The following is a 13,496-nucleotide window of genomic DNA, read 5'->3' on the forward strand; positions in this document are numbered from 1 at the left end:
TGCAAAGCAGACTCCTTCAATGTCTATCTTCACACTAATCCATATGTATCTACGATACACTATATAGAAGACATTTTAATCTTTTTTTTTTTTTTTTTAAATCAGCCATTTCACTGTGTGAGTGTGTGAGTGGGAGTGGGTGTGTTGGGGTGCGGGGGGGATGGGGGGGGAGTGTGCTGATATGTTTGTGACAGAATTAACTGTCAAATGCAAAGTGTATGTGTGGGTGGTAAGTTAAAGACCTTTGAGTGTTTATCTCCTTTGAGTGGTCATGTTTGGGGGTGGAGGGGGAGAGAACAGACAGGACAAAAGCTTTGTTTTTTGTTGGTATCTAACAGTCTCACTTCTAATCGCTTTTCATAAGCCAACTGAGAGCTAAAAATTGAGTTATCCATTCTGACCACATCGTCATGTTATCTGGAATGATAGACAGATTTCCAATAAACGTCAAAGTCAAAGTTTTAAAGAAAAGCTGATAGATCAACTTATAGAGTAAACACGAGTTTCCTAAGGCACAGGTTGCTGTGACATTAGCGAGCCGACAGTGACATCAGATTCTGGTCAGAAAAAAACAAGTTAGAAAAACAGACTTAAAGAGAAAAACAACATGACAAGGGCAGAAGTAGCACTTCTTCATTTTCTCACTGTCTCCAAAAAAAAATTGAGCGCAATAACTACATTATGACAGACCAGAGTCATCCCCCAAAACAAAACAAGAGATCAGCTCTTTCCTCAACCCAACAAACAGGCAGGGCAATGTGATCTAAATCAATCTCTGAGGAAACCTCGTGGTAAACGCAGTCATTTTTGCCTTTGGCCTGGTGGATGAACAGAACAAAGACAAATGCACAAAGAGGAACAGATCGAACTTTGAAAAGCGAGCAGATGTTTCTTCTCTTGTCTCACACAGTTCACACACGGTACGGATTTTCTCACGCTTTGCATTTCCCACACCCGCTGAAGGGCTGCGCACGTACAGATATACCTTGCACCACAATCTCTGTTTCCTGTGCTGTTTTCTGTAATATCTGTCATACTCAGTTGCAGATGTAAAAATGATGTTATTTTGAGGTAGGTCTGGAACAGAGAGACAGGGGGATGAGAGCACAGGGGCAGCATGTGTGTTTAGTGACTTGGAAGGGAAATATCATGAGAAAAAACACATGTCATCCTCAGGATCCTCTGGCCCTCTGCAGGACTTATCATATGATCCCATGTGTGACTACGTGACATATGTAAAATGTAAACAACATGTGATCTGTGGGGGGACAGTATTTACGTTATAGGACATGAGAGCTCGTAGAAATAAAAGAAGGCACACAATCAAAATGAAGATGCAGTGTTTATTTGTCGTGAAAAGATTTTGGGCAGAGACCAAAGTACGGCGGTGCGGCGGGGTCATCTGCTGTGGAAGAGCGGGGACGGAAGATTTTAGGTGGACTCTGATTCGTCTGCGTCAGAGATGACAGACGTCTCTGTGTGCTCTGCACGACGTAGGGAAAAAAAAAACAAAACCAGAAAATCAGCATTAAGGGATGGACCTCATATACGGGCTTCATTCATAGATTCAACAAGGAGAGAATCCTACTTAAAAAAAAAAAGAAACAAAAGTTAAAGGAAACTTAAAGTTCAGGGCTAGAAATTTGTATTCGTTGGGGGCAGTGTTATGTGCGTGGGGGTGAAGGCGCTAGATGTAAGACATAAAGGCAATGCACAGCATTACGCTGATGATTCTCCTGTTTAGAGCATTGAGTTTAAGAGATGTCAAAACCCACGTTAACACTGTAAAAGTTTCCTTACCTGTAATGATCTCTTTGACCTGTATTCCTCCTGCCCCAGCTAATGAGAGAGAGAGAGAGAGAGAGAGAGAGAGAGAGAAAAGGAACAAGTGATGCATGAAAGAGAATACAAAAATAAAAATGGGAACAAATCTTTTGGAAAAAAAACAGCACAGTTGTTATCACTACAGTGCCAAATTGAACCAGTGAAGGGCATAACGTCATGTAATCAGCAAGTCTGTGCTAGATTCTCTACCAAACGCCTGCTTCCTGTCGTGTGCAGCCCTACGCTGCACCTGCCTATTCGAGTTTAGACTTGCCTGTCGGTCTGTTTCTAGAATGTGTGTCCTTAGGGGCAGGGAGTGAGGGGGAGCCCTGAGGGGTGCTGGTGTAGGGCGGGGCACTCCCTACAGGATGGAAAAGCGTAAGTGAAAGAGGGCTCCGCCCACTGCACATCCTGGGACTCCCAACCTCTCATAGTTGTGTCACTGGACTAAAACTGGAAGGTCTGATATAGCCTCAGAATACAAGATCAATTCAATTTAGAAGCCCTAGCGGCCCGAAAAAAAAAAAACTAGATAACCAACTAGAAAAGCTAGATAACAAAAATCAGATATTTCCAAGTGTCAGCTAATACACCTCTGGAGCTATGTATCAATTACAGTGTAATATGTTCAGTTACAAGACAGTGTGAACTGCTTCAAAATTTCCGTCTACACTTAGAAGTCCTTCTTGGGCAAATTGCTTTTATTAGGTTTACTTGTAAGTTTTGGCACACTTGGCAGCCTGATCTGAGAGATAAGCCGTACTGATGTTTCACAGCATGACCACAAGAAAGATTTTTTTTTTTACCAAAAATTGTGTAAATGCTGATGAAACTAAAAATAAATTTTGTTGGGTTGTTGTAATGTATTGTTATAGAAGACAGTTTATGGCAAAATGGGAGCATAACTAAAGTTTTTAAACTGACTCAAGTATCAGAGTCAATCAAGGCGACAACAGAGTGCACTATAAACCAGAAAACTCTAGATCTTATCCACCTATGGAAAAAAAATGCATTTGTGATGGAAATACCACTATCATTTCACTATCAGTTGCTGTGAGAGGTTGAGTAACCGTGGTTCTAATCAAGCCTCAGCTTCATTTCAAAGGTACTGTAGGAATTTCCCTAAAAGCCCAGGGCCAGGGTCATGTGACATCTACATGACCAATTGTTGTTCCCTGGCAATCCCGTTTGTGTAAGAGGAGATTCTCACTAAGTGTCAACCACACTTACCCGTGAAAGTGTACGATGTTTCTGTGAACTCTGGGATCCTGAGAAACACAAGTCAAGAAGTCAGTGCCAAAGTAGCGATATTAGCATGGTTTGTGACGATGATAGCGATGATGATAATGATGGTGATAATGATGATGATGATAATGACAATGATGATATTAAGGAAGACATCATATGAACTGAAGGCCTGTAGAGCCTTGTACAATCAAATCCATTGTGAAAACCTTAACACTAACTGTCCTTTAAATGTTTATTCTCACTAAAATGGGTTTCTTGTGACTATATCACGCCGAAAACTGCATATGTCGACTAGACCATTATGCCTTAACACAGCACTGTATTTTTTTTGTCACCACATGACGGCCTACTTGAAATCATCTCCTTCCAAGAGCTTCCTGTAGGTTGAGATCTCCACATCTAGGGCGAGTTTGACATCCAGGAGCTCTTGGTAGGCCAGGATCTGTTTATGGAGGTCTGCTTTAGCCACCTCAATGGCTGACGTTAGGCTGGCAATCTGAGCCTGGTATTCTGCCACACCAACGCTGGACTGGGCATGGGCCTCTGCCAAACTCTGCTCCAAGGTCAGGTTCTGTTAAGGAGTAAACATTTCACTGTAGTGACTTTTATTAACAGGGAGAATTTAACAGTAAACGCTGACACAAACAGCAGACAAAGACTCGGCTTAGACACATGGTAATGTAAGAGAGAGAACAATCGACAAGTGAGACAACAAAAACAAAACATAAACAGCGCTGATTTTATTTAGTCCGAGAGATATGCGTGTACTTCCTGATTATTGACGATATTCATAAGCATATTATCGCCTTAATCATGATTGAGTTGTGTTTTTTTGATACAAAAAAGTACCTAATTCTTTGGTACTATGGCTTGCAAAGAGAAAGTGAGAGTAAGTCAAGCATAAAAAACAATTCATGTTCATTGTTTCCACCGAAACAGCGGGGTGCGCAGCAGTGGGTGCTGTACGTCTGTGCCACTGGGGGCTTTTGCATCGCAAGCTGCTGACAGCGCAACCACTTCCTGTATCATGTGTTTCCTGTCTCAGAGTGCTGAGATTTATGGTAAAAAAAAAAAAAGACAAATATTTGCTGGAAGCCAACACTGATTCAGGCAGACATGTATTTGTTTTCAAGATGCCAGCAAAAGCAACAGAAAAATTCAGAGCAAGCATCTTCCTTTCTGCATTCACTTCCCGTCACATCTGATTACACTGAAATTCTTCTGATTCTTAAATCTTTGTGAACCATGGCACTGAAATCCCCTGAATTTCAGAATGTCTGTACCGTTGACGTAGATTGAGAAGAACAGAGATGTCATCGTTGCTTGACTAGTTTCTAACTCAGCACACAATGATAAGTTCATTTTAGTAATAAGTTAGTATGTCAGTGAACATCAATGAACCGCTGTGCTGTTTGTTATCCCAGCCAATGGGTGTCATTACACTCTCACACGTCAGTCTATCAGACTGATGTGTGTTCTCCCACACGAGGTACCAGAGTGCAAGCAGAGTTTCTGTAGGATAAACCTTCGTGAGGAATGAGTGTTGGTAGTCTTTGTGATGCAAGTGAAACTATAGCTTGATTTCGTGTATGTATATGTATGAGAGATACTCACTGCATTCACCAGTCCCTGCAGTTCCAACCCTAGTGCTTGTAGCTCCTTCTTCGCTGCTGCAGTCTCAACTTTGGTAGAGGAGATGGCCTCCGTGCTCTTAACGCTAGCCGACTGCATCTCATCCATCTGCAGGAGAAGGACAGTGGTTTAGTGACGTCTATATAAAGTTCACCTCTCCTCTAGCGCAGAGCTTATGACATTCACTGTCGCTGTCACATATTGTTTTTTGCATGTGTTTCGATTTATTTAGATTCATTTCTATTCTTAATGTCTGTATAGTTATTTCGAAGAAACGCGGCAGTCAGTATTGTCCACGATGTTTCCCAGGTACTGTAATGAATGGAAAACATTATATGATACACATCCTACTGTACTTCCCCTAAGAGACACCTCATTGGAGAAGTCAATGTAAACGGAACACACTGGCTTTAAGCAGCCGTTTCACATTCCAAAACCCTAACGGTGTGACGTGTTACTCAGTAAAGGGGTATACTTATTAAAAAATAAATAGCAATAATTGAAAAAGTATTGGAGAAAATGCATTAAACCACACTGAGAAAAAATGATCTACATGTTGTAACCATACTGTATGCTACTCATTTTTTCCTCAATATAAATACAATATGACCATACTAGATACTACATCTTGTAACCATGCAGATAACCAATATCCTCATATTCATTCGATGACGTGACGAAGCAATTATAAATGATTCTTTGAGCACACCTTGAGTTTGTAATAGGTTTCAGCTTCTTCTCTGTGTTGCTGTACAGATTTTTCATATTCCATCCTCATCTTGTTGAGTGCTGCCGAGACGTCGAACGACTTGCCGGTGTCTACCTCAATCATGGACACAGACGTGTCCACCGAGGTGCCAAGCTTAGACTGGACAGTGGACAGCTCCTGTGAAGCCAGACGAGTGAACAAGACGGGCGTTCAGATCGAGATAGGACTCAGGGAATCATATACACACCTGCTAATGTAGAACCATTTCGATGGCAGAAAACCGTGAGCATGATGTTACGTTGTAAGCATAGTATTATCAGTAAATACCAAATTATCCAATGAACTTGTTACCTCCTCCTGTGTCTTGGTGACAAAGTCCAGTTCATTTTTCAGGCTGGAATACTTGGCATCCAGATCGATTCGCAAGTCAGACGCCATTTCAATATCCTGCCAAGACACAGTGATGGTTGGTACCGATTGATGTGAGCCTACTCATTAAAGCAATATACTGATGCATACAAAAATCGTCAAAATTAGCTTAATTACGCTACATACATTACCTGTATACTGAAGAATTCATAGTGTATTTAAATTGATTGCTCACAATGTTTGAAACAGTTTTTCTTTTCTTTCTGTAGTCTGTCACTCACCTTTTTCATGGCAGCAATGTCAGACTCAAGCTGAAACCTTACACCTTGTTCAAAGTCATACCTGTACAGAAAAACACAACAGAGTAAAATTTGCTAATGTTTGTTTGTTTGTTTGCTTCTTTGCCTAAAAGTCAACTTCAGAAAACATGAAACACGCGCCCACTGACTGCTCTTTAACAATGGTGTAAAAAAGTACATCTCACTTCATTTGAGAAAACAGTTTAGCTTTGTTTATAGTGCACTAAGTGTGGAAAACTCACTTGGCCTTGACTTCGTGGGCAGTACCACGGATGTTATCCAGTTCTATCTCCAGTTTGATGGTGTCAAGTGTTAGGGTCTCCAGTGTGCTGCGGTACTCACTCAGCTGGGCTTCATACTCCACCGTGGAGGTGCTGGATGCCTCAGGGGACATGTCTGTGCCCCCAGTCAACTGAGACAGCTTCGCCTCCAATGCCGCATTCTCCTGCTGCAGTGTTCGCACTTTGGCCATGTAGGAGGAGAAGCGATCGTTTAGTGTAGACAGCGTGTGTTTTTCTGCCTCCCTGGAGAGCACAGGGGCCACAGCGGGACCTGCAGCGGGACCAGCGGCCAGAGCCGAGCCAGCGCTCAGACCTCCCGCTGCGATGGTGCGGCCCATGGCAAACGCAGGACTAGCCATCAGTGCCCCGCCAGCACCGCCGCCGCCGCCGCCACCCAAAGCCAGACCAGCCCCGGCTCCGCCACCAAAACCAAGCCCCAGTCCGGCTCCTCCACCCAAACCAAGGCCAAGACCTGCACCTGCTCCCAGACCTCCGCCCAGGCCAAGCCCCAAGCCAGCACCTCCACCAAGCCCCAGACCTAGCCTGGCGCCACCAGCACGAGCCAGACCCAGGCCTCCGGAGAGGCTACCTCCAGCAGACAGCCTGGATGAGGACATGGATAATGACAGGGACATGATGGATAGATGAAAATCACTACAGGCGACACAGTGCGAACACACAGTTGAGTGCAGGCAGATAGAGAGCTTCACGTCAGGTCGTTTTTATAGAAGCTGCTAAGAGAAGGAAGGGGTGGGGGCGGAGAGAAGCATAGCTCTTTGGTAAGCAAGAATGAGCTTGGGCTTGTGTCAGAACTGAGGTATGATGCTCCCTATTCCCACTGCCCCTGGGCAACACCCCACCCGCTCCTAAGGGCTGGGCCTGTCTCTATGCTTTATTGGCATCAGACTCAGAATGATTGACAGAATGCAGGTTTTAGTGGCTTGGGTATTAAAACGTACCCTCTCTCTGAACCTTGGCAACGAGGAGGAAACACATTCAAACTTGTCGTGAAACATGTATTTTTTTTTCAGTCAAGGAGGCTTCAAGATACCTTACATTACCCTACTCAAAAAGATGTTGCTTAAGGCAATACCAGGGCTCTTCTTGTTAGCTTCTGTAATCTATCAGTCCCATCTGCTGCATGGCTGATGGGAGAAACTTGAGCAAGCTTAAAGACGTGGCTTTGCTACGGGTTGCCAAACATATCGGCCCCAAATAATTACACAACAACTACAGCTCTGCTCTTATCTTGCACATTGTAACATGCGGTACACACTGCTGTTCACTAATATTAAACTAGAACGTTATGGCGCAACAGAAAAGGAGATCACATTATAACCAATCGATTTAAAGGAAAGCATTCTGCTTCTTATGAGATGAGCGATGTTTTTTTTTTTTTTCTCCCCCACTGTGGAAAAGATTATTAAATGTGGAATCTCCAAGGTGCTGTCTGGTCTTGAAAGCCTTGCAGAAGTTTAAGACAGGTTTTTATAGGTAAGGGAGCAGTATATACCTGCCTATGTCTGACAGGTGAAGCATACCAGCCCTAAGGATTGGACTATAGTACGGTTACATCAACTGCTCCAACATATCCGTTTAAAAAGCAGATGGAACATTTTTTGGAGCCTAAAACAGCATACCATGAAAGAGTCTTCTCCAGTCTTTGCATGTAATTTAAGCCTTTTGTGGAGCACAAAACCTCCCGCATGTTGTTGCAGTTCTCTGTATGCCTTAATGTGTCAGAACAGTGTCCTGGCTGCATGGGGACCTGAGGAGGCTCCTTCAGACAAATCTTCATATTTGAGCCTAAGTGGAAAAATTTTTCAGGATATAATCAACACCTTGATGCACACAGTCACAAATATGTTCAAATGAGTACGTTGACTAGTTGTGGTTGTGTATACTCATAGATATATGACAGGATTGTATGCAATAGAATATTACTGATGCGACATTGGGTCTCATGCACAAATCATGCATGCACACATGTATAATCTTAAAATGGGCTTTAGCATAATGATATTTCACTTGTCAAGAGTTTTTTTTAAGACAGGCTAGCATTTGTTTTTAGGGCAAAACAAATTCTCTGAGTGCCAGTAATAACATTATGCACAAGAGATATTCTGGGTTTTTTTTTTTTTACAGGTGCAAAGTCCTGAAATGTTATAAATGAGCTTCATATCATCAACTGTATTCATTAAGTAACAAGTTTGAAAATGATAACTTGATTTAAAAAAAGAATGTTTCCAGGCTGGATGAACAGTTGTATGTCCTGTATATGAATGATTGACTGAAGCTAAACCCATGCAGGTTGATGTTATTTTTTTTTTTCTTTGAAGACCTTCAAAGCATCGAGTAACTTTCCTGTTTGTTGATCCACTTCAGACCATTGTAAGGTGTAATATCCAGCTACCTGCGGCTGACAAGTTGCCTCTCTTTACAAATTGACATATTCTGCCTCCAGTGTCTGATCAGCACACTGATATCAGACAGGCTGCAGCCTTCTATCAAAACCACAGTGACAACACTTATAATTTCATGTTAGGATAAGCCATAGCTGATTTATTTTCTCCATAAAGCAAAAAAACATTTTTTTTACTTCACATTTCCTTTAACCACTAACACCTCTTAGAATTTCAGAAGGCCACATTTTTTTTTATCTTGGTTTTTTTAAATGTTTATCTGTTACATATGCGCTCAATACTAAACACAGCTTGCAGAACATTTTGGTGGTGGGGCATTTAGTACCGATAACTGAGACTTACATGCAATTTGCATGAAGTTTAAGCTATTCATCATTAAACATATGTGGTTACACACTAAATATGCTGCGTTCATGAATCCCACATTGGGTGGTTTTGTTGTTGCTGTTGTTCTTTTTGGAAGCAGTTCATACATTTTGTGCTAAAGAAGAACTGTGAAAACTTTTAAGAGGATGTTAGTGCATGAAGCCAGCTGCAAGCAAACTGCATGGAACATTACCCAAAGGAAAGTTTCAAACCTTCCGTTCAGTTTTCACTAATCATGTATGAGAAGTATGTGGTCTGTGATTAATTCAAGCCTGGCTACTATCCAAAATACGACATTCATTTCTGTAGTTACATCCCAGTCTTCTTCAAATGTTCATTCTTTGCATTGCAGTTATGCTATGATGTGGTCTTCTGAAACAATCCCAGCAATTACGATTGAAATTGCTGGAAGTTCCCGCAAGCTACCACATACACACAACAACACATGTAAAGAAAGGTGTACACTTAGATGATGCAACTTGTCTTCAAAAACTACGACACCGTGTTATGAATAAAATTCAGCCTTTTTTGAGTCACATAAAGTTACACATGAGTCACACACAAAATTCAGTCTTGTTTGGCATGTCACAGTTGCATACCCTTAAAACCACAAAGCGACTTCCTTCCTTTTCACCTTCATACTTACTATGAGAATCGAAGTTACAAATATTATTAACAGGGACACATGATCTTGGTAAAGGCAAACATCTCCAGGTCGGCCTGCGGGTCAGTCTGAGACACTGAACTTGCACTAAAAGTTATCTTCAGGTTCCACCCTGTCCCAAAACACCAAAATCTTAAAATGGCCGTGAGGACTGAAACAAAGAAAGAGATGGGGTCGCTGAGCACATGTTACTGAAAGGGGAAATGTCAAGCATAACCAAATTAACTACGAAATCTTATGAAACTCACGATGAGACTTGTGAGCTTGACAGAGTCCATTTTTACTATTTATATCCCAGAGAGAGAGACGATCAAGTGAAACCCAACTTTAAAATTCTTTAAACAGGAAGAAATAATGGCAACAAGTTAGACACTGGCCCACATCTACTACCTGTTATGCAATAGATGCTAAAATAAGTCTGTGTGTTTGTGTTATGTCCTCAAAAAATGACCCCCTTTTCCTGATAAACTGTATATAGGCTGTGAAGCTGAGTTATGCTGTTGTTCCTTGTTGCACTAGAACATTTATGTGAATTCAAGCTCAAGTTTATTTAGATCCCCAGCAATGAGGAGGAGGCTGACAGGGAGGAATGAGGAAGTCGGAGGGGAGCGGGGCACACCTGGGAGTAAGACAGTCACACTCACACAAGGCATTCATACTCAAACATATGAGACACACACACAGAGAAGATGAAGGAGAAAGGAGAACATTAGTGGCGAATCAGTTCTCGATATAGCAAATAAAGAATGTGATACATAGATGCGTTAATTATGATTAGTTATCACAGACAGAGGAGAATGGGTTAGTTAGACAGAACAACATTTAATCCTATAGCACTCTTTTTAAGCAACAACGCCACACTTAAGTATCGCTACAAATATATAAGTATCGCGAGAATATTATACTGTAGTAGCAGACAGGCTAAACACTCTCACTCACTCATTATCTAAGCCGCTTATCCTAATTAGGGTCGAGGGGTTTGCTGGAGCCCATGCCAGTGCTCATAGGGCGAAAGGCAGGGGAAACACCCTGGACAGGTCGCCAGTCCATCGTAGATAGGCTAAACAATTTACATCTAAACATACGGTAGTCTAAGATTGTCGCGGAGTTAGTTGAATTATCCTTGCGCATCCACTGCAGAAATGATGTCGATCAGAGTCTGTCTGCCGTAGTTGATTATGGCGTTCAAAAATGTAGCGTTGTTTATTGCTCAAAAACAGTGCGAACAAACTAACAAAAAAAATTCAAGTTGAGGAAGAGTCCAGAGAGCAACAGCCATCTCGACGGCGTGTTATTATATATGCAGATAAATCATATTTCCACACCTGCTGCTCGAGCTGAGCCTTCTGATGCCCTATGACTGGTCCACTTCGGGCTTTCTTTACTGCCACTGCAATGAGTACGAATTCAGCAGTTTGAAATTTCAGATGCTATATCGTGTGTAGCAGTATGAATCAGTGTCCCAGCTGTATGTCACAGCTGAGACTGGTTTTCACTGATAACTCAGAATGGATATTTTATACAGAAATTGCAATTTAAAGAATGAATAAGCTGGAACAGAGATAAGGGGAAAGGGTGGGTTCAGTACTGGTTTCTGTTTCAGGAGTAAAGGAAAGGTTCATCCCTGAAGAAGTGTAAGTTTTTTTTATCTGATGGACAGGCCATGTTCCATAAGTTAAATATAACGGTGATACACTCAACACATTCAAAATATTCATTTATTGTTGTTGTTTCTTTATATATCATGCTCATCAGAGCTGTGTAAGTGGTATAAGCTACCCATTTTCCTGCATCTTGTTTCAGCATTGCAGTCTCAAATTTGGTGATCTGCTCCAAGAGTTCCCTAAAATGAAGAAAGTAATTACAGTACAAGTGTCGCAACCTGAGGTCGCCTTAACCGAATATTTTCCGCCATTACCAGAATATTTTTAACAACGACGAAAGAATCTGAAGGCCGAGTGTGCATATTAATTAGCTGTTGTCTAGTCTTGTTTTTGATCTCATGAGCATGACCTGGTTGTCTAGCTGGCTTGAGCATTAGTAGGCTATATCGCTACATACTATTGCAAAATGTCACAGCAGCTGAGTGTCCGAAATTTTTTTAAAAAGCCCAAAAATTGTGATGGCGTTGATAAACGAGTTGAAAAATGGGACTGATGCTTTGGAGGATGAAGGACAAGTAAGTTATACTGATAACGTTTATCAGCCAGCGGCACAAGCGAGCACCCAGTTTAAGTCCATGCGGACCGGGGGGAAGGTCTGAGTTCAGGCTAGGGCTATGCTGCAGCAGGTCAGTTGAGTTCCGTTCAGCTAATTGTAACTGTCTAAATTTGTAAAATTGCATTGTTCATATTTGCCTGTTCAGGCACGGTGGCCGTCGTGTTTCTGGTGGCCTTCGCTGTCACTGCCGGAAAAAAATCATTCTCCTGCTTTTGTGTAGTGTTGACATGAAAGGTGACCGCGCGGTCGGTGTCTCTGTTCATCTTTTCTGCCCATGCCCTTATAAATGCATAATCTATAGATTAATAATAATAGTCTTGTTCTGTATATTAATTATTAAAAATGAAAATGAATGAATGAAAATTAAATGTTATTAAATGGGTCTTATTATCATTTAAAAATTGAAATTAAAATGACGGGTAATAATGGATTATGACGGAATTTTTACGACCCTGTCCGTCAAAATGAGCGCAAGGATGTCAAAATCCAGTCATGGAGGGCCGTGGTCGTGCTGTTTTTCTTGCCAACCAACTAAATACAATCTCTGATTGGCTGCGGAACATTCTCACCTCTTTTCAAGGTGAGAATCAACAGGTGACTAAGAGGTGGAAACAAAAGCCGACAGGACCCCAGCCCTTGAAGGCCGGATTTTGACACTTGTGGTCTAACGCAAACTCTGATCGCAGCATCTATAACTATGACTTGAAAAAGTCATAGTCATAGTGTGCCAACACTAACAGACATGACAAGCTGTGTACAGAGCCCAAAGTGGAAAAAAACATATTTCTCTGATCAGATGGGAAAACACATTCACAAAGAAACAATGGATAAAGAAAAGACAGAAAAAATGTAAAGAGAAACTCCAGTGGCTTCACTTTCGTAAACACATGAAGAGACAAAAGTCCTTCAATAAGTACCACGTTTTCAAATGAATCCACTTTGTGATTAGATAAAATATCTAATGCTCAAAGTGAGAGCCCTAAGCTAATACTAGTGTTCAAACCTGCACAAGCTTTTCTGTCATTCAGCAAATCAATCAGTTCTTTAGTATGCCCTATGGCACACACTAATACTTATGTAACCATCCACGCTTGATCACATGACAAGGTAACAGGGCCAGAAATGAGAACTGCCACATCACCAGGTTTCCACCATTCCACAGGTTTCTAGAAAGTAGTAATATATATCCAGCACACCCACCTGGCCACAGAAAACAATAGCATGTCCTTTATTTCCATTTAATATTGTGTGCCCTACAATGAGCTTACAGCGTCAGTTATACGTAAAAAATGGTGCATTTAAAATCAGAGAATATGATTAATGAAACAAGAGTATGATTAATCACAAGCTATCCATTATTTAAAGTTTCTATTGGCAGTCATCTGCTTTGGGTTGATTCACATTGCCCGTCAATATATATAACTACAAACTGTTTAAGCTTTGGGCAGCATCATTCATGAT

The 13,496-nt window shown here is 41.5% G+C and overlaps 1 protein-coding gene across 1 annotated transcript; it reads right to left on the reverse strand.

Annotated features, from left to right (window-relative positions):
- Positions 1-1,383: 1,383 nt before the first annotated feature.
- LOC115813261 (thread biopolymer filament subunit gamma) lies at positions 1,384-6,997 on the reverse strand. Its single transcript, XM_030775876.1, has 9 exons — positions 6,324-6,997; positions 6,064-6,124; positions 5,765-5,860; positions 5,414-5,590; positions 4,687-4,812; positions 3,423-3,643; positions 3,055-3,092; positions 1,801-1,839; positions 1,384-1,484 (listed from the first exon to the last, which is right to left on the reverse strand). Exons 1-9 carry the CDS (start codon positions 6,995-6,997, stop codon positions 1,432-1,434), a joined length of 1,485 nt encoding a protein of 494 aa, XP_030631736.1. The 3' UTR covers positions 1,384-1,431.
- Between the last annotated feature and the right edge of the window lie 6,499 nt (positions 6,998-13,496).

The sequence above is a fragment of the Chanos chanos genome, chromosome 5 (genome assembly GCF_902362185.1).
Source record: "Chanos chanos chromosome 5, fChaCha1.1, whole genome shotgun sequence".
NCBI classification, from domain to species: domain Eukaryota; kingdom Metazoa; phylum Chordata; class Actinopteri; order Gonorynchiformes; family Chanidae; genus Chanos; species Chanos chanos.